At 44.5% G+C, this 22,971-nt stretch overlaps 2 protein-coding genes across 3 annotated transcripts in view; one reads left to right on the forward strand and one right to left on the reverse strand.

The window, feature by feature from the left end:
* Nucleotides 1-7,496, reverse strand: part of zc3h3 (zinc finger CCCH-type containing 3) — a 52,702-nt gene extending 45,206 nt beyond the window's left edge. Inside the window, exons 1-4 of one of the 2 annotated variants that reach the window (XM_035176573.2) lie at nt 7,422-7,496; nt 6,051-6,156; nt 4,764-6,014; nt 4,345-4,517 (exon numbers count right to left, since the gene is read on the reverse strand). In XM_035176573.2, coding sequence (XP_035032464.1) covers nt 4,345-4,517; nt 4,764-6,014; nt 6,051-6,156; nt 7,422-7,467 — 1,576 coding nt within the window. In that variant the 5' untranslated portion in view covers nt 7,468-7,496. Of the gene's footprint in view, nt 1-4,344; nt 4,518-4,763; nt 6,157-7,421 lie in introns of both variants that reach the window. The other variant, XM_035176572.2, reaches the window with a different exon arrangement.
* cyldl (cylindromatosis (turban tumor syndrome), like) lies at nt 7,461-15,662 on the forward strand. Its single transcript, XM_035176574.2, has 15 exons — nt 7,461-8,071; nt 9,154-9,614; nt 9,814-10,086; nt 10,582-10,660; nt 10,741-10,919; nt 11,495-11,660; nt 11,991-12,138; nt 12,522-12,632; nt 13,094-13,185; nt 13,254-13,317; nt 13,407-13,539; nt 14,014-14,122; nt 14,236-14,354; nt 14,650-14,863; nt 14,939-15,662. Exons 2-15 carry the CDS (start codon nt 9,192-9,194, stop codon nt 15,121-15,123), a joined length of 2,295 nt encoding a protein of 764 aa, XP_035032465.2. The 5' UTR covers nt 7,461-8,071; nt 9,154-9,191; the 3' UTR covers nt 15,124-15,662.
* The last annotated feature ends 7,309 nt before the right edge of the window (nt 15,663-22,971 follow it).

A 22,971-nucleotide genomic window follows, 5' to 3' on the forward strand; every position in this document is an offset into this window, starting at 1 on the left:
GCAAGTTGAAACGTATTGAACCTGACTTATTGGTCATCTGACCCTGCTAAGTGAGACAGAGACGTTTTGACTTCTCTCTGTGTCCTCAGGAAACCCAGAGATGTCCATGTTCCTCTCAAATGAGTTAGAACTATAATTATGGCCAGTTGACAGTTTGATGAGAGCCTGAGGAAAGGGGAGGAGCTACACACGCGGTCGGCACAGGGACCTGTTCACTGGCATGGCACGGCTCCCCGGGTTCTGAGGTTAATCAAAATGCCAAATGTTACCGTGCACCATGGCAGAGAGCTATAACGAGCACGCCCTGCACAAGACACCATCTTACACCAGAAACTGAATCATTCGTGCAACCGAATACACGTCCTGTTTATATATAGTCACATAGATTAATGCACGCTGCTGATTCAAGCTGTGTTTTGGTTCCTAATGCTAAAACACACACGAAAAACCAAAATAATTCTGCACATCTCCTTCTGTTGTTACCTAAATCATTACAGCAATTGTAGGGGAAGGATTTGTTTGCATGTGTGTGGGCACAGCACAAGTGTGTGTGTGTGTGTGTCAGATGGTGACAGATGTAAAGAGGAAGGAAGAGAGAGAAAGCCACAGACAGGGCAGACAGACAGACAAGAGGTCCACCTGTTTGACACAGAGAGCCTGAGAAAGTGCAGAGGAATGAGCAGAATGTGTGTGTGTGTGTGTGTGTGTGTGTGTGTGTGTGTGTGTGTGTGTGTGTGTGTGTGTGTGTGTGTGTGTGTGATTTGCATTAGGTTAAGGTCCTCACGGTGCAAATGTGTGTGTCGTCCAACTGATAATACTATGGGAACACTGGGGAATGGCATTTAAGGAACGGTATGTAGAAAAGCAGCTGATGGTAGAATCACACACACACACAACTATGAAAATCATTTGGCCAATAAAAACTTCTGAGAAAAATGTGCATATAAACATATGATACAGAGCGAGGACTCCAGTGTGCACATAGCAACAATCACTGTGCTCTGAGCTGAACAAACAGAGTGTGTGTGTGTGTGTGTGTGTGTGTGTGTGTGTGTGTGTGTGTGTGTGTGTGTGTGTGTGTGTGTGTGTGTGTGTGTGTGTGTGTGTGTGTGTGTGTGTGTGTGTGTGTGTGAGTCAGTGAGAGCAGGAGAGCTCAGGACAAGTGGCCACAAGTGTGAAGGAAAAGGGGGAGAAACTGGAGCAAGTGTGAACCAGCGAGTGATGCAGATAAACAAACAAAAATAAACAAACGTGTGTTGAGCCAAGCTGGAGTCAGGAAAGGACAGACGGTGCTCTGCAGTTTGTATGGAGGATACAGGATTTACTCATTAGGTTACCACATCCTGAAGCCCTGACAGACAAAGTAATTCATGGACTAGTAAGACTCACACAAACTATTTCCACAGCATCAAATGTAATGATTGGGCCAAAAAACCTTCCGTGAGGTTTCAGAAACCTAAGCTCATAAGGACTCGACCAATCAGAGTCAGACAATCATGACGTTTCAGCCCGTTTTAACATGATGTTGTTGATGAGGTTTCTAACACGTGACAAATATCTCAGGTTTTTCATTTCTTGGACCTTTAAAGAAGCTGCAATAAACTTACTTAAAATTAAAGTCAGTTTTAAAAAGGGGCAAATTAGCATTCAGAATCAGAAAACTACAACCATCCAATAGAAGGCAACGTACTGATGAAGATGTTTTACATTGATCATAGAAAAAGAGAAATCACAGAATCCTAAAAGAAAGACGAGTCAACAGGTGGTAATAATATGCCAAATTAATATTCACTCAGTACAGTCATGATCAGTAATTTGATCGGGAAAGACAACATTCCATAAGGGATTATTTTCACCTCTATGAAAATGTATCTGCAGTGAACCCAGTGTTTGTCTGTACAACAGAGTGTACATGCAGATCACTGGAGAAAGTGGAACATGTCAGCGGGAGCTGGACCTCGTTGCAGAGCAGCACATGATTTATGGGTGAAATAAATGGGATCACTGCAGGAGCAGTAACAGGATCCCTGAACGAGGAGGAGGGGGGGATTCTTTTGTGGTAGTAATGGGCTCTGAGGTGTCAGGGTGGATGAGGGCAGCGTGTTGGTAAGACGATGCTGAGAGAGCAAAGGTGGCAGAGCCACCATCACAGAGCGTCTCCTACTATAACACAAACAAGTCAACAATCTGACCCACAGTGTGTGTGTGTACGTGTGAATCTGCGTTTTATGATTTGCATAAACAGGAATAGAGACTCGACCTGCTTTAGGGAAACTTAGCGGAGGGGCTGTACGCGAGAACGTAAATGTCCGAGTCAGTTGCTCGGAACATTTTCTCAAACTTTCCCTACCACCCCCCCAACGAGCGAGTGGGCGTAAAACTGGAAGAATACAAATATCTCGAGGAGCCGTACACGTAGAAGCCAAAGACATCAAGTTGGAGAGTTTCTGTGGTGATAAGGGCCGATGCTGGTGTTGATGTGCTATTAACAAAAATACGCCACCTCCTTAAAGTTATTGTATTTTCAGCAAATAAATTCTCATGACTTTACTAAGACAACTTCGACCTAATGTGAGATGATGCACAAAATGTGGTGACGTACGGTGGTGGGCTTAAAAACAGACAGCCACAGAGGGAAGAAGGACTGAGTGAGGGTGGAGGAGAGGTGGTGAGGGAGGAAAGCAAGCAGAGCGAGATAGAGACCTAAAACGCTCCGGAAGCCTGTCACATGGGGCCTGAAGCCGCTCGGCTCAGCAATCCTCCCCTCTGTTCTGTCCGTTCCTGACATTTATCTGTTTTATTAGATTATCTGGGCTACATGGCTGTCTCCGGGCGCACGCAAGCACACACACATATAGATATATACATGCGCACACTCCTCTTGATTCATTACAGCTTTAACTGCTTACTTAGGTTTATGCGCTCTTTAAATTAAACCACATATAACCAAGCACCTCGGGAAAACGCTCCCCACCCCGACGTGAGGAGGGGAGGCTGGAGCCGGTCGTTGAGGAGGAAATTAAGAAACATTGTTTGCGAGTGTATTATCATGCATGTGTTAGTGGTCATAAGGTTGGTTTTAACGGGCTCATCTATAGGGACTCTGCTTCCCATCATTAGTAATTCAATTTGCTCTTTATTAGCAGCTCTTATCAGGGGCACAGACGGCTACGAGCAGCTCTCCACACTCCATCTTCCTCTGCGCTCACCTCTGCTCCACCTCTCCCGACTCTCAGATTCTGAATCCACATCTTTAATTAGAGGTGCATGTGTTCTGCGGCAGGTTTGTTCACATGACATTAAAAAAACGGGGGAGTAATGATGAAGAGGAAGTTAAAGCACCAGAAAAAGAGAAGCAGACTGATAGACACAGAGCCACAGGAAGAAATAAAGCCTAATGTTAATAGTGATGGCTTTTCTAATGTCTTCTGACTCCATTGAGTATGGGAGATTACACCAAGATGGGCATGAGGCGTGTAGGGTACACGCAGAATGACCAGAGAGTTGGAGGGGCAAGTGGAGTGAGGGAGGGGTGGAGAGAGGAAGAGAGCGAGGGGGGGGCTGTAAAAACAATGATTGCTTTCAATCAGGTTCGGCCTATATTCTACAGTTCGTTAAAACAATCCAATTTGCAAAAGGATAATTATGCATTAGCTCCTTTTTATCTACTGGAGGGAGAGCGGTGCCGGGGCTTGATAGCGGTGTCGCTGCCTGCCTCCACCTCTGCAAATTACCCGCTATCGGCACTTGTTCGCCATCACGGCTGAATTGGGCAATCAATTAACCCCTCATAGCCGGTGTGTACGCCTCTCCCGTGACAGCCACAAACACAAAGCCCCTACAAGGAAGACATGGGTGTGAGCTGCTGCCCTCCACTGGACACAGCTGGAATAGCTACAGCAGAGCGGCCAATTACTTAGACGCTTCGTCCAAAAGAGTAAATTACACTCAAACATGTCAGTGAAATAAATCTCCTCTATTTTTGAAAGAGCTACTGTTTCGCTGTTGTGTTACAATGTGATGCACAAAGTTAAACTGACAGCAACATGTTGGAACTGATGTAAAATGGAAGTGAAAATTTGACTTTATCATTCATTTACCACCAATAGCATCAATGTGGATAAGTGTAAAACTATGTTTGCACTATTACACAGATGAATACAGAAGTTCTGCTGCTGCACCAGAGGAGTTGTCGTTGAACAATAACTAACCAGGTTAGACACAGACCTTCTTAACTATGTGATGTTGTGAACTATTGGTTGGCAGCTCGTGAAAGAAATGAGTCTGCACTGGCAAACTGTGCATAACAAATGTTCTGCTATTGTTTGTGTCTAAGCTCCTTACTTGTCCTTGATGAGGTGGGAGAGAGTCGCCTCAACTTGTGTCTACCAAAAGACACCAGCTCCCTGGAGGGCGTCCTCTTAACTCCTGTGGGAGTCCGGGTCCAGGTGTGTGATCGGCCCCGTGGGGAGAACTTTGCTGCTGACGGGCTGCTTCCTCTCTCCGAACCACCGGCGCTGTGGTCACAACACAGAGGGCAAGTGGGATCAGTGAGAGTTTACTAACGAGCTAGTTATGTGAAGAAAAATCTAGGTAAACAACATATAAACAAAGTCTCACATGAACAAGGTCAGTGAAATATCTAAGCCGATACTTTGCTGCCACCTTCTGGTAACAGACAGTTGTAAAAAATAATAACGATCATAATTTAGAGGTCTCAGAGCACATTCAAAGGAGAATGTAAATGAGTTTGAGTAACTTACCTGTTAGGGGACTTCCTTATGATTTTCATCCTGCTGCGGAGTTTGAAACCACCAGGGGAGGAGGAGGGGAGTGAGGCTCGTTGAGGTAGAGATGGAGAAACAACCAGCCCTCCTTTCACTCCCCTGTTGCTTTTTTCTGCCGTCCAGTGGAAGGCGGATCTACGACGAGCTGTTGCTGCTGGCCCTGCAGTTGCAGCCCCGGGGGAACTCTGGCCCCCAGCCTTCCAGCGGTACTGGCTGCTGAGCGTGGAGCTGGTTGCCCTTTTCACTTTAGCAGAGGGAGTGGAGGGGGATCTGAGTCTCTTGGTGGCCTCTCCCTTCTCTAAAGCTCTCTGAGGAAGAGTCAGGACTTTTGGTGAGAGAGGTTTTCGAGATGTCTTGGCTTGGGCTCCAGCGGAGGAGGAGACCCATTTGTACTTGGAGGTCCTTTGGGCGATGGTGATGGGGCTCAGCTTTCGTGGTAACTTCCTGACAGGGGTTCTCTTGCTGGATGAGGGGGAACTTCCACTGGAAGCTTTAGAGGCTGAGGCTTGAGAGACAGACGCAACCTTTCCTGGGGATGAGGAAACAGAACTAGCTTGTCTGGACTCCACTCCTGCCGCGGTCTGGCTCTTCACCCAAGTGAACTTGGACTTTTTTAGAAAAGACTTGCTGACTTGGGCCTGGCTGGTTTGAGAGGAGAGTTGAGTGGAAGGTTGTTTCGCTACCTCAGACACAGCAGGGGGCAGTAATATGACATCATCAGTTGTAGGAACTACTGGAGTCGGTTTGCTGATCAGGGAAGGTTTGATCTGAACTTGGGTTTTGATCTTTACAGAAGAGGATGCCTCTGAAGAAACACCTGCCATCTCTTCTTGAACAGCTTGCCTGGTTTCAGTCTTCTGCTGAAATCCTTGAGTCTGTCTGTGTTGAGTTTCATGTTGCGAGCTCGTGCCTGTCAAACTTTTATGAAGATCATCTGTGGATGGTTTCCTCGATGCATCTTCTCTAATCCCTGTGGTGCTGCTTACATGTGCCTCTTTCTTCTGTTGGGCAATGCCTGTCAATAAAGGTGCAGTTTTGGTTTCATCTCCTTCTTCTTCTCCTCTGCTGTGGCTGGGCAGTAGGATGCTGCGAGTTTCAGGTTGGAAACCAGACTGATGCCCAGTGGAGGAGGAGGTAACAGCCGCTTGATGTCCGAGAGAGGTTTCAGGGTTCTTGTTTCTCAGCGAGTGTCTTCCTCTCCAACTTCCTCGAGTCTGAGGAGCAAAAGTTCTCCCTCTGGAGCTGTAAGGATGGACGTCAGATGTGCTGTGACCTCTGCCTCTGGTGAATGTTGGAGCTGCTAGATGCGTCTGCTCAGCTGCTGGAAACGGTGCATCACCATGGACACTCTTGTGTTTATTGATGAGATCTGGGGATTTAAAAATGGGAGTTATTTAGTTGTTAGACACTTGCACATTGAAAAAGGATAAAATGTTGGTTAAAAATAATTAGAATTAAGTGAATAGTAATACAGAGCAATACATATTTTATAGATGGGTCAAATTGTTTGGCTTTTTGAAACTGGTTTTAAAAACAGAGCTTCTTACAAACAGAGATTGAGTTTATTAAACTAAATAAATCCAAAATAACTCTTATGGATTTGTTGTCATTGAATCCTGACACTGTTGATGCTTTTACTCTAAAACTGCAGATCCCACAAAATGATTCACACATTATTGATAACCAGGAATTAGGAACATAGATAATCGACTCGGGTAAAACCAGAGTTTACACACATCTCAGCCTGGGTGGTGTTTGAAAACCAGAGTGGAACATTACACTCATCTAGAAATATGCTGAGATTAAATAACAATATACTGTAAACTCTTTTCTCAGGCTCCTGTAGATGGATGAGTCTGGTTTTCCACAGGGACCTGATTGGTCAGTAGTTGGGCCATTGACAACTACTGGTCTGTTTTCACTAATGTAACCAGGTTAGCGGGTCAACAAGTGAACCAGTTTCACAATAAAACCTGAAGTTACTGCGATAACCACAGATCCTGCTTCGTAGTACAAACCACGGAGGACGGTTCAGCACAGGTTACCATGGTAATTCACCAAAGTAAGATAAGTAAGATGAGTTGGATCCTAGAATGTGGAAATTTACAATAGTCTATAACAGGCATCAGTAACTAATAATAATTAAGTGTAAGGAAATATAGGAAAATATGAATTTAATACTTATATATAAAGTGTAAAACAAGAACAAGATGTAGAGTGTGGGAATATGTACAGTGACTAGATTGTACATGGACCATGACATAAATGAACATTGCCCAGCAAAGAGAGTTAAACCAGAGTTAAAGCTAAAGTTACCTGGTTAAACCCACTTCCCTGTTTAACCAATGTTGGGTTTAGTGAAGCCAGTTAACCACACGTCGATCCCGCCAAGGTTAAACTCGTTAACTCGTCAACTGGCAGCTAACGTGCAGCAGCCCCCAACTGACCAGTTCACCAGTGGCTCTCAGAGATTAAACATAACGCGGGTAATGGCGAGCCGGTTAGTTCCAGGTGAGTTAGTCAGTTTGACGCAGAGTTTGTAAAGTTGGAGCGAGAGGCGCGGGACGTAGAGGATTGATGATGTTTTATTTTATATTATTTATCTGTGGCGGACATTGGCAGAAGCAGACTCACCCTGAAGAAGCTCGATCTGTCGCTTCAGCGCTTCTCGCTCCTCCATGTTTACGCCGGAACTGAAACGTCATCAATCCGCGGCTGCTCCTAATGACGCACTTTGTACCGTCCAATCAGAGAGCAGCAACAGCGCGAGGGCAGTGGAACCCCCGGTTTTGTCTCGCAGGATGAAACCTCAGTCGCACAGATGATTGACATGTTGTACAGGCTCTTTGATCAGGAGCCCAGCTGATGTATTTACATGATTTGTGACTTTTCTCCGCTATTTATTCATTAAGTTGATGAAGTTGTTTTTTTCTGTTTGCAGTTGTGTTCTTACTTCGCAGTGCGTTGAGCTCTGTCGGCCACCGTAAAAAACCAGTGTAAGCCTGTCAGACCGGCTTGAGGGTTTAAACCCTCCTCTTTGAACCAGGACGTGCAGCAGAAATCAGCTGTTCTGACAAACTGCTCCTTCTGAACAAGATGACAACACATCTGTGTTAGAGGAACATCTGGCTGCTCTGCACCCCCCCCCCACACACCGTGACTTCACTGGGATTCCCCAGGCATGAAGAGCGAGCTGAGCTGGACAGAGATGAGGAAGTGAAAGTGAAACTGATCCGGGACTCGAACCAGAAAAAGAAACTTACAAACAAACTGAACCAGTGAAGGTAACGTTCACCTCGTTTCTCACTCAGCACCGTTTGCTCCATTTACTTTAGATTCAACGTGTCGCTGTGGTCTGTTGTGGAACGTGTGTGTGTGTGTGTGTGTGTGTGCGTGTGTGTGTGCGTGTGTGTGTGAGATGTGTGTGGCTAGTGAGTCGTGTGTGTGTGCGAGTGAGTGAGTGGTGCCGGTTTACACAGTCACTTAATGGGGACAAAATCAAGTTCCCATTATGTGAGTGTGTAAACCTGAGAGATATAAACTACACTTAACCTAAACTTAAACCTGATCCAAACTTAACCCAACCTCGGCCTTAAACTTGAAACGTGTCTTCACCTTAAAATTAAATTCTGGTTTAGGTTAAGTTTGGGTTAAATTTGGGTTAAGTTTGGGTTAAGATTAGGTTAAGTCTGTTGTTTCATTTTAAGGTGAAGACTAGTTTTAAGGTTAGCTTGAGGTTTAGGTCAAGGTTGGGTTAAGTTTGGGTTAGGTTCGGTTTAGGTTAAGGTTAGGTTTGGTTTAGGTTAAGGTTAGGTTTGGTTTAGGTTAAGTTTAGGTTATGACTCTAGGTTTACACAGTCACATAATGAGGACAAAATCAAGTCCCCATTGTGTGAAGCGTTTCATTTTAAGGTGAAGACAAGTTTTAAGGTTAAGGTCAAGGTTGGGTTAAGTTAGGTTTGAGTTTAGGTTATGACTCTCTTCTATAGAAGCTTTATTGAATCTGTTTTAACCGTCTGTACTGTTTCTGGCTTTGGATCCTCAATCTGGTGATCAAACCATTATTGTGGATGTTGTTGATTTTGTGTTTTCTGTTTCTTTGCTGCACAACACATTTCCCCTTGACAATAAAGATAACCTAACCTAAGCTTTGGGTAAGATTTAGGTTAAGGATAGCTTGAGGTTTAGGTCAAGGTTAGGTTTAGTCTAGGTTTAGTTTAGATTAAGTTAATTAGGTCAGGGCAAAGTTTTTCTTGGCTGGGGTGTTACTGAGCCGTTAGGATAAGGTCATTTGTTGTTATGTTTGAGGGGAGGGAATGTGTTGACATCCTCATTAAAGAAGAAATGTGTGTTTGTGTCGTTACAGGACCCTGACACCCTGTTATACCTCCGGGCCTCAGCAGCATGACATCACCAGCCAACCATTACTTTATCATAACAGAAAAACCTGAATATTACTCACACATCAATCCTGGCGACATATGTTACATCTCTGAACACAGTTACAAAAGACATAGCTCTTCTTCTAAGTTGCCGGTCTTCCTCTTCAGTAGATCTTCGTGCTTAGATTATGACATAGACAGGAAATACTTGTCGGCTCTGCCGGTGAAGAGTGCCGAGCTGCTGCTGGCCCTGCCGGATGATGCCGAGCGGCTGAAGTGGTTCAGGGAGGGAGCTGCTCTCCCAACAGCACTCGGACTCACGTTGGGCACTGCAGTGATCGTGCAGGCAGGAGAAGAGGAGCTGAGGGGCAGCATCCGCTACATCGGAAGACTCACAAAATCTAAAAATCCTTTATCAGCAACTTTCTTTGGGATTGAACTACAGGTGAGGCAGCACATGTTCTTGTTTTCCCTTACTGATATTTGTCCGAGCATCTCTGAAGCTGCTTTCAGACATGTACTGAATTCTGCACATTTTGCTCTGGATATTTTCCAGAACTCTTCCTCGTAAAATGTCAGAAAAAACGATTTTAAAATTACACTGTAACCGACACTGCTTCTGCTTTGCTCCTCTCCACCACCAGGGAGCAGACAGAGGGCAAGGCGACACCGATGGGTCCCACCAGCGTGAAACCTTGTTCTCATGTGCAAAAGATTGTGGCGTTTTTGTCCCGTTCTCCAGAGTCAGACCTTTGGTCCCCAGCTCCCTGTCGCCCTCCGGCCCTGAGCCACAGCCCCGGACAGAGGAGCTGTCCTCAGGGGACAGAGTCACGTACTACACCAGTAATAAAACTGGTCATGGGATGGTGGTGGACGTGCTGGAAACGAAGGGAAACCATTTTGTTCGGATCTCCACAGTTAGTAATGTTTCAGTTTTTCTTTTACTTTATTGGCACTAATATTAAAATTTGAAAATAAAAAAGGTTCCTTGTTGCAAGCTCCTCTGGGGAATAACCAGCCATGCAGACTACTTTCTCATAATGTGGGACCTTTGTGTTTTACTGGTTTTTACCTCTGCAGTTAGTTAGTTAGTTAGTTAACAAGATGATGCCAATACTACAGAACCTTACGTCTTTATCTCATTCTAACGTCCTGTTGGAGTTTTCACAGCATTTTGTGACATCGACATACGACAGTTACCAACAGCTTGATGCCCTTTGTTCCAGTGTTGAGACGGAACATCTTCTCATGTTTATCTTCTTCATATGAGTCTCTGTTTGAGATGATCTATTTTTCTCCATGTTTCTGTCTGGAGACACGTTGTTGTCTTAGTTTGCTCCTGCTCCTCCTTCAGTCCTTTTAAGTTATCGGTTTGAAACACATTTGTAATTTGTCTGTGTCCATGTTTCCAGGACATGGATGAAAATGGGAAGACGGGAGGAGAAGTGAAAGTTCCACTGGATTGTGTGATGAAGGGAGAGGTCCCTGCAGGTCTGAACAAATATTCACATGATGAGTAATGAGGCTGTTTCTCATGTGTGCGATGAATCTGATCCAAATCTTCACTGCAGAGGCAGAGGGGATGGACGTCGACGCGCCGCTGGTTGAACAGAACAAGGATGATCTGTACCTGAGTCTGACTGTGAACTCTGTGGTGGAGGTGACGCTGGCTAAAGGAAATTCATACGGAATCATCCGCTGGATCGGCCTTTTGACTGATAAACAGCAAATCATGGCCGGACTGGAGCTGGTAACATTTACACTGACAGATCCAGAAATAAAGAAGGACCACGGTTTTTAATTCAAATAATATACAAAGTTTCAGGAAACATGGTTTGAACTCGTGCTTTGTGAAACATGAAATTCTGGAACTCATTTTAAATCTTTACGGATATTTATTAGGTTTAGATTCGGGATGTGACGATTCTCCAAATCACAGGTTCAATTCAGACCTTGATTTCTCAGCCATGTTTTAATTCATACTTCTATTTGAGTGTGTGTCTGCAATCTGAGTTATTAACTATGTGGAGCTGATCAAACTTCTACTACATGCGTGATCATGATTGGACCATGACATAATGTTTAATATTTACAAATCATACAGCTTACTCTTTAATCAGATTAGCAATTTTTCAATTTACATGTGTTTATAGTGTTAATTGTGAAATGGAAATTGGGTGATTGCTCAACAGGCTCCATGTGCAGCGGTAACAGCAGCTTAGGTTTGGATGTTAGAAGGTTTTTTGAGTTGTGTATGTTTTAGTTGTCCTTCTTTCACCTTGCCTGACTCTTGTCACTCACATCAGTGTGTGTTTGTGTCTGCAGGAGGAAGACAGAGGAGTGAGTGATGGCACCTTTAAGAACAAGCGTCACTTCACGTGTCCTCCCAAGAGGGCGCTGTTCGTGAAGCTGATCTCCTGCCGTCCCGACTCGCGCTTCCAGAGCAATTCAGCCAATCGCAGCAAGAAGATGCTAAAACAGGATGACACAGGTTAGAAGAGGATTTGATCAACTAGCTTCAAATACTGTTTTCAGACATGAACTCTGGAAACATTGGGTCCGGACATTTTTAAGTTTTTTTTTTCACATATGAAGAAGCAGCAGGAGATTCTTTCCAAGTTGTCTTCTTCGTCTTCTACGTGTACGGCTCCTCTTCTTCATCCTGAGATATGTGTTCTTCTAGTTTCACGTCCGTCACGTGTTAGAGTTGGAGTTGGAGAAAATATCTGTAGCAACTGATTCTAACATTGCATGACTGAAAGAGAATTAACTCACTAATTATTAACTAATAACTAATAACTTGTGTGTGCGTGTGCATCAGAGAGCGTTGGCGAGTTGGAGCTCAGTTCAGTGAAGCTGGAGACGGTTCCTCCAATCAGCACTGAGCAGGTGAACGAGATTCTGATTGGACAAATGAAAGGGATCCAAGGCCACTGCAACTCCTGCTACATGGACGCTGCCCTCTTCAGGTCAGAGACATTATGAACAGGTTTCATCTCATTAACTCTACAAATCACAGGGACGTTTATCACTTATTTATTTATATATATATATCTATATATAATAAGTATATGAGCTGGTTTTAGAATCATTTCCTACTTTCCAGACAGCTGTTAATTTCTTTTGAAGAGTCCAAAACTGCAAAGCTGAAAATTTGAATAGTTAATATTTCATGTTTTTCCATCAGCTACAAAGTCTTGATAACCCTGTGTTTCTGACCTCTGCAGGTCTATATTGAAAACATACAGCAGTGAATCAAACATGGCTGCTTTCAGAGCAGGAAACCAAATCAAAACTCAGCGTCTTGTTTTCCTGAGGCATCAAACCTCCGTCTTCTCTTGTGTGTTTTCAGTCTGTTCTCCTGCTCCTCTGTGCTGGACTCAATGTTGTTTAAATCAACTGCACCTCAGGACGCCCCCATTCAGAAAACACTGCTCCGGGACATCGTCAACCCGCTCCGCAGGTGGGACCATTGTACCTAAAAGACCAGGGGCCTCACGCAAGTGTGATGTGTCTTTACTACAACATGTTGTTTCAATAATAAATGCCCTTGCACCCATTTGAGCAGCTATGGGTGTGTTAGTTAGGTGCATTGGTGAACTGGGCATGTGTGTGTCAGTGTAAACAGGAAGTAGATTCCCTTCTCTGCCGTTGGTTGCTTAGTTACAGAAAATGCTAAGAACAGCGATGGTTAGAAATAAGAGCACGGATCTGAAATTCAAAAAGCAACAATTTGAATTTATAGCTGATAAGAACCAATCAGGAAGAGAATGCGACTACATCACAGCTCTGCAGTTTTCAAACTAAAACGGGAGCAGCAGTATTTCCAGTTGCTAGTGACACTCACTGACACCATCCACTTAAGATGAAGCTTTTCTATGTAATGATGAAGACGCTGGTGTTCTGTCGTCTGTGTTTTTGCAGTAAGGGCTTCGTGGAAGGGCAGCACATCATGAAGCTCCGGCAGCAGCTGCAGAAACACGGCTACAGTGGCTCCTTCACCACGGATGAGAAGGGTTGGTGGAACCTGCAGAACATGACTCGTGGTTTTTGGTTTAAAGTGACTGTTGATGTTGTGTTTCAGATCCAGAGGAGTTCCTCATCGTCATCATGCACAATATTCTCTCCCTGGAGCCTCTACTCAAACTGTACGGTCACAACACCTCCGTCACACACTTGTTGTGGCCTCACTGTGTTGACTTGTCCGGACTCTGATTCCTCGTCCTCTCTCCTTCAGCTCGGCGGGCGGTGAAGTGCAGGAGAGTTACTGTTATCAGATCTTTCTGGACCAGAACCACAGCCTGGTGCTGCCGACAGTTCAGCAGCTGCTGGAACATTCCTTCCACAGCGCAGGACTCAAACTGGCCGAGGTGAAATACGGAGGACACACTGATGTCTTGTCATACATTCATATCATAAGTTGCAGTGATGCTTTTTGATTATTTTCATTCCTCCACGACGGCAACACCAAGTGGCCACAGGCATCATTTTTCAGGTTTATTTATTCTATTCATTTATTGATTTACAGTTATTCATTAGTTTATGAATTAGACACTTGACAACTAATGTTTTTTATCAGCTGATTCATTTAATCAGCTGCTTCTTAAAGTCTAAGGAATCAGTTAGTCATGTCGTGGTTCTGTAGAAAACTCATGTTTCCTCAGCACATGTGAGTGATCACAGCTGATGTAAATCTGTGTGGGACCACTCTGGTGATGCTTCGCCTGTAAAGTTGTGTTTGTCCAGCAGGCGTCTCTGTTGCACCGCTGGTCTCCTGGAGTGTGTTCACGTTTGTGTGTTTGTGTTTGTGTGTCACCGTCTCTTCTGTGGTTGTGTGACTGCAGGTTCCGTCCTGCCTCATCCTCCAGATGCCTCGATTTGGAAAGAAATTCAAGATGTTTGAAAAAATCATTCCCTCTCTGGAGCTGGACATCACTGACCTGCTCTCTGAAGGTGAACGCACACACACACACACACACACACTCACATGCTCAGCACACACAGACTTACAGGGACAGACTCAGGTTACAACACATGGTGTGTGTGTGTGTGTGTGTGTGTTTCAGGTTCTCTGCAGTGCATGCTATGTGGAACCGTGGCTGAGGTTCAGTGCACCGACTGTTTTAAAGATCCTGTTTTCAGTCAGACGGGATTTAAAGTTTTCTGCAGGACGTGCTCGTCTCAGGTTTGTGTCATCGCACAAAACAATCAGTGTGAATTCCTCTTGTGTTTGTCCTGATAAAGGTCTTGTTGTGTAGAGAAGGTTTAAACTGACATCAGGTGCAACAACACTTCACCTGTTCTCGCTGCAGCTCAGAGCTGCAACACAGGAAGGAAAAGCAAGTATTATTAACCCATCAGGCCTGGAAAGGACTAATGATGGAGCTGCAGGTTGAGCTGGAACATGATGCTGGCACCTCAACCTGAAAATGGATGGATGGCCGACAGCTGTTTCCCTCACAGTTTGTCTTTCTCCTCAGGTGCACTGTCATCCTCAGCGGCAGTCCCATCAGCCGTCGCTTCTGGACATCCCCAAAGGTTACCTGGGTCGCCTGCCCCCTCAGGCTCTGGCCAGAGACAAGCTGGAGCTGTTCGCCGTGCTCTGCATCGAGACCAGCCACTACGTGTCCTTCATCAAACACGGGCCACACTCCGAGGACTGGATCTTCTTCGACAGCATGGCGGACAGAGAAGGTGAGCGCTCTGCTTTGTCATCACGTGCGTCCCTCACATGAATCCTCCGTGGCTGAGTTGTTGGCTTGTGTTCAGGAGAGACAGACGGCTACAACATCCCCGAGGTGCGCGCCTGCCCGGAGGTCGGCACTTACCTGGAAATGTCTCCGACCGAGCTCGCCAGGCAGGTGCCTCGAGACATGAAGGGCGTGGCCAAGCGTCTGTTCTGTGACGCCTACATGTACCTGTACCAGAGCACCAGCATGTGCATCTATCGCTGAGACGCCGCTGGAGAAACACTTCTTTGCTTTTTCTGTTCGTGTCCTGATTGATTGGTTTGGTTTTTCTTGTGTGAGATTAAACACCTCAACATTTTCTGCTTTCGTTTATCAGATATATACATTTTTTTTTTTTTATTATCCTGGAGACAAAAACTGACATTAGAATTTAAAATAAACAATTTAAAGATGATAGAATTGACAGTTTGTATTAAAGTAACTGACCCTGTAACATGAGGGTTCTGTAAATCAGTTTTCTCTTGATATTTAATGATTCACTTAAAAAGTTATATTTACAATTGTTTACAAAAGTGTGAATGAAAAAGTGAATCCACCAAAGATAACAAATGTAAATAATAACAAATTGTTAATTTGCTGAACCGTTGTATTTTCTGTCTTATGAGGGTTTATGACGGCGACTGGACCTTTTCAAAATAAAATCATTCCTCTTCCCTGGGATCCTGAAAAGTTTGAATTTGACCTCAGGAAACGAAAAGGTGGATTTTTCCAAGATAAATAATAAAGATGCAGTTTTGCCTCCATCAGGGTCCTGACCTGTTAAATCCTGTGTGTGTGCTACTGGTTCTCATACACAAACACAAACGATAAAACATATTCGATATCCAACATGTTTGTATTTACTTTAAAATTAGCTGATTTGTTTCTAATAATGATTTGTTTCTATAATTTTATTGACTAATTAAATAAAGGGAAAATCTAAATCTATCACTTTCTCGACCTAAATTGTGAGATGGAACATTTTCTTAACCAATTTCCCAGAGAATAATTAATGGATCCTGTTGAAAATAAATATAGAGGATATTTACAGAACTGATATTTTTGAGTGTGTGTAACTTGGTGCAGTTTCATTTAATGTAAGACTGTTGGGTCTCGGTGGAGACGAGTTCGACTGACATTTAGTTTAATCTCTTCATTCACTGCCGACTGCAGGACAAACACAGTTACTGCCACTAATTCATCTTGTTCAAGAAATATTCATAAGACCAGAATCCAGCAGTATTGGATGGAAACAGGTTTTAATTTGTTGTTGCTGATTTTCTGGAACTTTGTGCAACATTTGGAGACTTGATGTTTGACTAAACTCAAGAAGAACTTATTTTGTCCTTCAGTCTTTTTCCATTTCTCTCAGAAGTCTGCACATGAAACAAAGCCATGAAAGATAGAATCAGTTTCTAAGTTTATATCTGCTGAGAGCTAAATGTTTAGTTTGCAGAATAAATGATGCACTCGTTTTTAAATTCTACGTTAAAAACTGTTTATTTTCTTAATTCCAGTTCTTTATATTTGGTTCTATTAGTGTTTTTCTTTCTATCTATTCTATTAGTTTATAGATTTCTTTATCATAAGAGTTTGAAACGACATCTTAGGAATCGTAGATCATTTTCTTTTTAGTTAAATATATCGGTCAGTATTGGAAATGTCTTCTCCCTGGTATCAGAATCGGCCTCAGTCGTGTCCTCGTCTTCACCTCAGTTTGTCCCTGCAGGTAAACTCCATGTCTCCATCAGGTTTAATTTCACGAGTTAATTAAAACACCAACCATGTTCTTTCCTAATAAATCCTCTCACACGGTGACCTTGTCATCGCTCGTCTCGTCCTCGATCGTTAAACTTTACCGACACGATGATTTTCTGTGACTTTGTTTCTCCTCGTCTGCTCCAAACACTCGTCTCCCTGCCGACCTTCGTCCTGCTCCTGAGGAACCAGTGAAAGCAGCGAACAAACAGGGAATTAGCTGTTTAACACACTTCACAGGCTCACGCTGACACTCGTAACCTTGCTGGGATGTGAAACGTCTGTTCCACTCAGGATACGACAAAACGCCGCTGTGTCAGCTTTGAAGTGCGCTCTGGTGTCGTGCCAGCCTCGGCTTCATCAGCTCTGAGCTCCAGCTCCATGTGATCTGAATACAGAAGAGGGTTTCTCTGAGTAAAGAGTCTCCTCAGGTCTCACGTCTCCTGCGTCTCATCTCTGCTCCAAACGCTGCCTCGCTGGATATTTGTCTTCGTCCTGGAAGCTTTTGATCCTGCTGTCCGCCGCGTTGCCTCCTCAGCTCCGGGGACGACCTCTGCGCTCGTTAGGAGTGCGGTGCTCTGTGATGGGTCGGGTGCTTTTATATACCCGCGGGCATCAGGGGTGGGGAGCTGGGGGGTGGGGGGGCTCATCCTGTGAGAGTTGATGCGCGGCCCTGCAACTCAACAGACCCTTTAATCCGACACGCTCAGCATTTTCAGGCATATTCACATCCTGCAAGTGTGTGTTTGCATAAAGAGTCAGAGCAGCATCCTGGTCCAAGGACTCGTGGGTTTGTTGGACGAGGATCACGTCTCTGTAGCTGTTGTGTCTTTGTACCTTTTCACTCACGTCACAGACAGTGAACCGTTGTTTAAACCTTTTCTTATTGGACCTATTTACCTTGTTTCTGAGTCTGCGTCCACATTCAGAACTAAATCATAGCCATGTCAGAATAAATTCAGCTATATGACGATGAAGCAGTAGCTGTAAAACACACAATAAATACATTGTTTTTGATGAAAGACGTTCAGATGGAAGGTGTCGCTCAAAGGAAGGAAGTCTTACCTCAGAAGTAAACACACATAGATCTGCTTCCTCCTGATCTCAGGAAATATCAATTAGGTCTCAGTGACACACTTTGTTTTCTTCTTATCTGTTTCACATCTGCACACGTTAATTCTCAGGAAGCTTCAAACAGGAAAGAGAGAACAAACCGGATCAGCGGTGATGGACGGGGAGTCACCGGGACGAGATTCTGATAAAACAGACATGGAGCGGAGCAGTGGAAATGTTTCCTGTTTTATGGTTTTATCTGTTCACTAACTCTGTTAGAGTCAAGGGGTTTATTCAGTTTATTGAGAATTGATTTATTTCTGACCTGATCCCAGACTGTTGTTCTGAGTGGTTCTTTATTCCTTCTTAATAAAACATGTGCATTAAAGGTCATATGTGTCTTAAAGCTTTATAGACGTCTACTTTCTGAGTTCACCTTTAATCAATGATTAATAAAAGAACGTTATTTTCCTCCCTTGAGAATTGTTACCGCCCCCGAGGATCAGGACTCTCACAGTCATGTGCTCTTTCAATTACTTACCAGCATCAGTGAACGTGTCATTAAAACACACACAGCCGACTAACACAGTTTGTGTTTCTGGGTTTTTGTGCAGCTTACATGTCCAGAGTGTGAAAGTAATTTGCACCTGCCTGGATGTGGTGATATTTAGATGTTATTAGAGATTTGTATGTCATCCGAACCTGTGGGAGCCTGAAGTAGATCCATCCATCACGAGCACATCAACCTCAGTCTGCTGGGATGCCTCCACAAAGAGGGGGCAGCTGACCGGGGTTACATCTGCATAATTTACCTTCGTAAAGGTTAACGTCGTCTCATCTGCAGCTTCAAACTGTCTCCCAGAGGTTTTTGTTTCCATGTTCTGCTTCCATACGTCAGCCAGCAGCCAGGACAGCTGAGGCATGTGTGACGGCAGCAGAGACGTTGAAATCTGGAGGAAGCCAGCTGCACGAGGCCCGGTGATAATAACGGCTGCCAGTCATGTGTCCGCCTGTTGTCGGGCTCGGTGGGGAGCTGCCCGAGGGACGGCAGACGATTTATCCATCACAATAAGCAGAGAGATGAGTTTAACCATAATGGGAACATGAGACGTGGCTTTTAGTGAGAAACCAGCGATCGATCCCCCGCAGGCTGCAGCTCCTCCTTCCTGTGGATCACAGCTGATTTACAGCCTTAATATCGTTGTGAAGTCACCTCCTTAAAGAAACTGTAAAGTCTCCAAACACAGCTGAGGAGAACAAATCAGAAAGAAACTTCCTCCTTGTTTAAATATGCACTTACACAAGAAGGTAATTGTTTTTCATCAACCTGGCGTGAACAAACTTTAGACCCCCGGCAGCCATCTTGGCAAAGACCTTGAGACCACTTACATTTACAGAAACAAAGTTCTGATGGTTTCATGAAATCCTTGTTCAGGTTTATTCAAAGCTCCTTCCTGCTGCATCAGGTGAGACCATGACTGTAAATGAAGACGACATGAGACGTCCAGTGCTTCAGTATCAGGCTTCATCTCAACCCAACAGCAAACAGAACACATGTTTAAAAGACCACATCATTTCATTTTTTAACTTCGTGGTCTACGAGGCAAACGAAGACACAGCTACTGACTCCAAACGCACAAGATGGCAGCGTTCGGATCGAGGATGTTCGGGCTTCAGTTCTGGACAGTGGAGACACGACGTCCATTTTTATTTTTCAGTCTATGTTTCAGACATTTTAGACTCAACTGTGCACAAGCCAATGTTTTAACTCTTCCTTTTCTCCTACAAGTTTGAGTCCTGTTGACTCTGCAGCATCTTGCCAGCTCCTAACATTTGTCTTGTGACGTCTCTGGAGCATCTGTCAGGTTGGGACTGATGCCGCCATGACACAGTGAGGCAGCAGAGGTGTTTGCAGTCCTGAGCTCACGTCAACATACTGTGACGTGCATTTGAATGCGAGGCTGCATCTTAAACAACAAAAGCCTCTATAATGAAAGGCAGCCGTCCTAATGGACAGAATGTGCACAGTGTTTATGTGCTTCGGGGATAATGGTGATTAATGCAAGGCTGCGAGCTTTCAATTAGGGGACTCCATCAGGGAGGGAGGAAGCTGATTAAACAGAGTCGTCTGAAAAGCAGCCGTCACCGTAAAGAAAGCTTGATGCTTCGGAGAAATGTGTGAGCACAGGAGACAAATGAAGCCTCGGTAAAAGGCACAGGAGTCAGGGCTGAGGATGGAGATATAATTAGAAGCCGGTTCTCTGTCTCCAACCTGATCTCCTCATTAAAACCTGTTTACAAGTCAGAACAAAGCTCAGCTGAAGGATCGCCGCTCTGCAACACAGGAGAGACTCAAGCAGCAGCCGTGGTGCCTGGTGGGACTTGAGAATGCTGTCAACAGATTCAAAGGAATCAAAGCCTATATGTCTTTGTATATATTATACATATTCTGTACATGATTCTCACGTTGAGAATAAATAATCCCTTAAATCCAAGGATCCATAAATACCTATAGAATATAACAAAGGAAAGAACCCTGCTGTCCATCCCTTCCCCTGCCTCTAAATTAAAGGTCATGTTAAATCCTTCCCGCTGTTGAGAGAAGCTGGAATCTGCTCAGGATCGTTTCTGCCCTGAAAGCTTTTTGTTTTTGTTCTGCGTATTAGTCTAATCACAGTACTCTGCGGTATCACAAGTATCTGTCTTCAAAGCTCCAACCCTGACCACAGCGGAGCGGCTGATGCTCAACAGCAGCATCATTAAAACAGCAGCATGATCAGCGTCGTCTTCACAAGGAGCGACAGCAGCAGCAGGTCCGTCCCCGCTGACCGAGACCAGCCTCCAGGATGAGAAGTCGGTTTCCTCTTCTCCCGTTGGTCCTGAGCCAGGTCAGAGGTCAGAGGTCAGCAGAATAAACACAGAGCGCAGACGAGTTTATTCAAATTAAAGATGTAGTTTGTCCCTTTCGACCCCTGGTGGCTGCGGCACAGGTCACAAACCCATCCAAACAAACAAAGAAGTAAACTTCAAATAAATGTTAAATGCACAATAACGAAGAGCAAAGAAAATCAGGAGCGACAGACGAGACGCGCTTGTGAGAGATGGACTGACAGTTTACTGGTGACAAAAAGCAACGTTTGACTATTATCATTATTATTATACTATTATCATTATTAGCTATAATGATGTTTATTGATTTATTGAAGTGATGACGTCTGCAACTCATGCACCAACATCCTCCGAGCTGTTGTTCCGACTTGAGATGATGTTTCCCATTATTTCAACACCACGAGAAGTTGAGACACGTCCTCATTGCTCTGACTTAGCACCGCAGATAACCTGTAATATCTTCTCCTACCGTCATTGATATAACAATATTACAGTAAGTGCATTTCCTCTCTGGCTCAGTTGTCCTTAACGTCTGATTCCCACATTAGTTTGAAGTTGGACACTTTATGTGGTTGCTCTCTTTCTGTGTCGTCCACAGGATGTAGAAACATCAACACCCAGCAGTTTAACTATTAACAAAGACCGGAGTCACATCTACGTCCTCTTCATCTCCTTACATCGGCCCAAGCTCTTCTTTGAGTGTCAGGTAACAACACGTTAAATCATTTAAAGCTTAAATGTCTAAATGTAAATTTATTATTGCTTTTTTTTTTAACCTGTTGGGTAAAAACAACACTTGTGGAGACGCATTAGTGAAATAAAACAATGAATCCTCACCACAAACAAACAGGAAGTTAATAAGAGACGAAGCAGCAAGGACGAAATGAGATGATGGCAAAGATTAAGATTAGTTAAAAGTGTCCTCCAGTGAAATCATTACACACTGTGAGCTAATTTGAAAGTCAGTCTGGCTTAACGGCAATAGAAAGTATTAAATGTTGCATAAGCATGACTTTCAGTTTATTATAATTCCAATCCTCTTCATAAATTGTCTCGTGGTGAATTCCAGAGGGGAGACTGAAGGTTATCGCCTCCCGAGTGTCAGTGGATCGTCAGTCGCAGGCGTCATCAGCAGCGGCGATCTCTCTCTGCAGTCAGCGACCAGCCAGACGTCAGGAGGGGGGAGACGAGCAGATGATGGACATGCAGATGATGGACGTGTGTGGTGCACACATCTGTGGGTAAAGGTCATGTCGCGCAAACTGCTGCTGATTAACAAGCAGGAGGCTTTTATTGTGAAGGAAAAGAAAAAGGCTCCTCTGCTGTGTCTTCAATTAGAAACATCCAGGTTGGAAGTCAGAGCTGCTCAGCAACTCGCTGCAGCTCCATCACGTGTCAGCGTCATGTTTCCCTGAGCAGAACATCTGGACACAGCTGGTTACACACTGACGCTGGTGGACTCTCTGCAAAACACAGGACCTCAGCTGCAAGTGAAAATAATCCTCAAACTACTCTGCAGGCACGTGTGTTTGAACGATGCATTCATGGTCCCTGCATGATGAATCCCCTGAAGTTTCATCTATATCATCAGCAGGTTGACGTTTTTAATCCTGAGTGATCACCAGGAAATTTGGTGCAGCAGGGGGGTCGAGATGATTTGCCTTCACTTTCATTTACAGTCTATGGTCCAAATCAACATTCAGACCCTGATCTGTGAAGGTTCAGGTGGACGGTGAACATTCGCAGTTTGTGTCTCTGTTTCTAAATCACTAACATGGAGGAGGCTGGGTTTGAGACCTATACTGCAGCCAACCACCAGGGGGCGTTCCAGATCATTTGGCTTCACTTCTATATTCCTTATGTCCAGACTTTATAGATTTCAGCTCGTCTTCAGGTTCAAGCTTTATTTGGAGAATGTCATGAAATGGAAAAACCCGAACGTGAGCCATAAAAAAAGAAATGTGATTTCTTCGTGGTCAACATTAACTGATTGGATGTGACATTTCTTTTGACTTTGTCTTGTTCTCAGATCTGAGTCATGCTGAAGTCCCGAGGTGACGAGTTGATACGTGACACACGTGGACGAGTCTGTCCCGTCGGTTTCCGTTGTCCGGAGTCTCGCAGCGTCCCTGTGAGCCGTCTGGGGACACGCAGCTGCAAACAGCAGGCGTCCGGCCGAGACAACACACACTCACACAAATACACTGTGCAGAGGAATGCTGCTCGCAGGCCAGAGCCGATCCACGAAGGAACAGACGAGGACAAACATGGAGGAGGTCGACTGCCGCTCCAGTTGAGAGGCAGGGGTCCAGGTCAGAGGTCAGAGGTCAGAGGTCGTCTGCTTCGATCTGCTTGACTGTACAACTCAGTTTC

Source organism: Hippoglossus stenolepis, chromosome 14 (assembly GCF_022539355.2).
Source record: "Hippoglossus stenolepis isolate QCI-W04-F060 chromosome 14, HSTE1.2, whole genome shotgun sequence".
Classification (NCBI taxonomy): domain Eukaryota; kingdom Metazoa; phylum Chordata; class Actinopteri; order Pleuronectiformes; family Pleuronectidae; genus Hippoglossus; species Hippoglossus stenolepis.

Excerpts from the sequence above, each read along its gene's own strand:
- cyldl (XM_035176574.2), top strand. The coding sequence starts at position 9,192 with ATGACATCACCAGCCAACCATTACTTTATCATAACAGAAAAACCTGAA. Across the intron at positions 10,661-10,740 it reads GAAGGGAGAGGTCCCTGCAG|AGGCAGAGGGGATGGACGTC; the intron begins GTCTGAACAAAT and ends TCTTCACTGCAG. Across the intron at positions 13,318-13,406 it reads CTGGAGCCTCTACTCAAACT|CTCGGCGGGCGGTGAAGTGC; the intron begins GTACGGTCACAA and ends TCTCTCCTTCAG.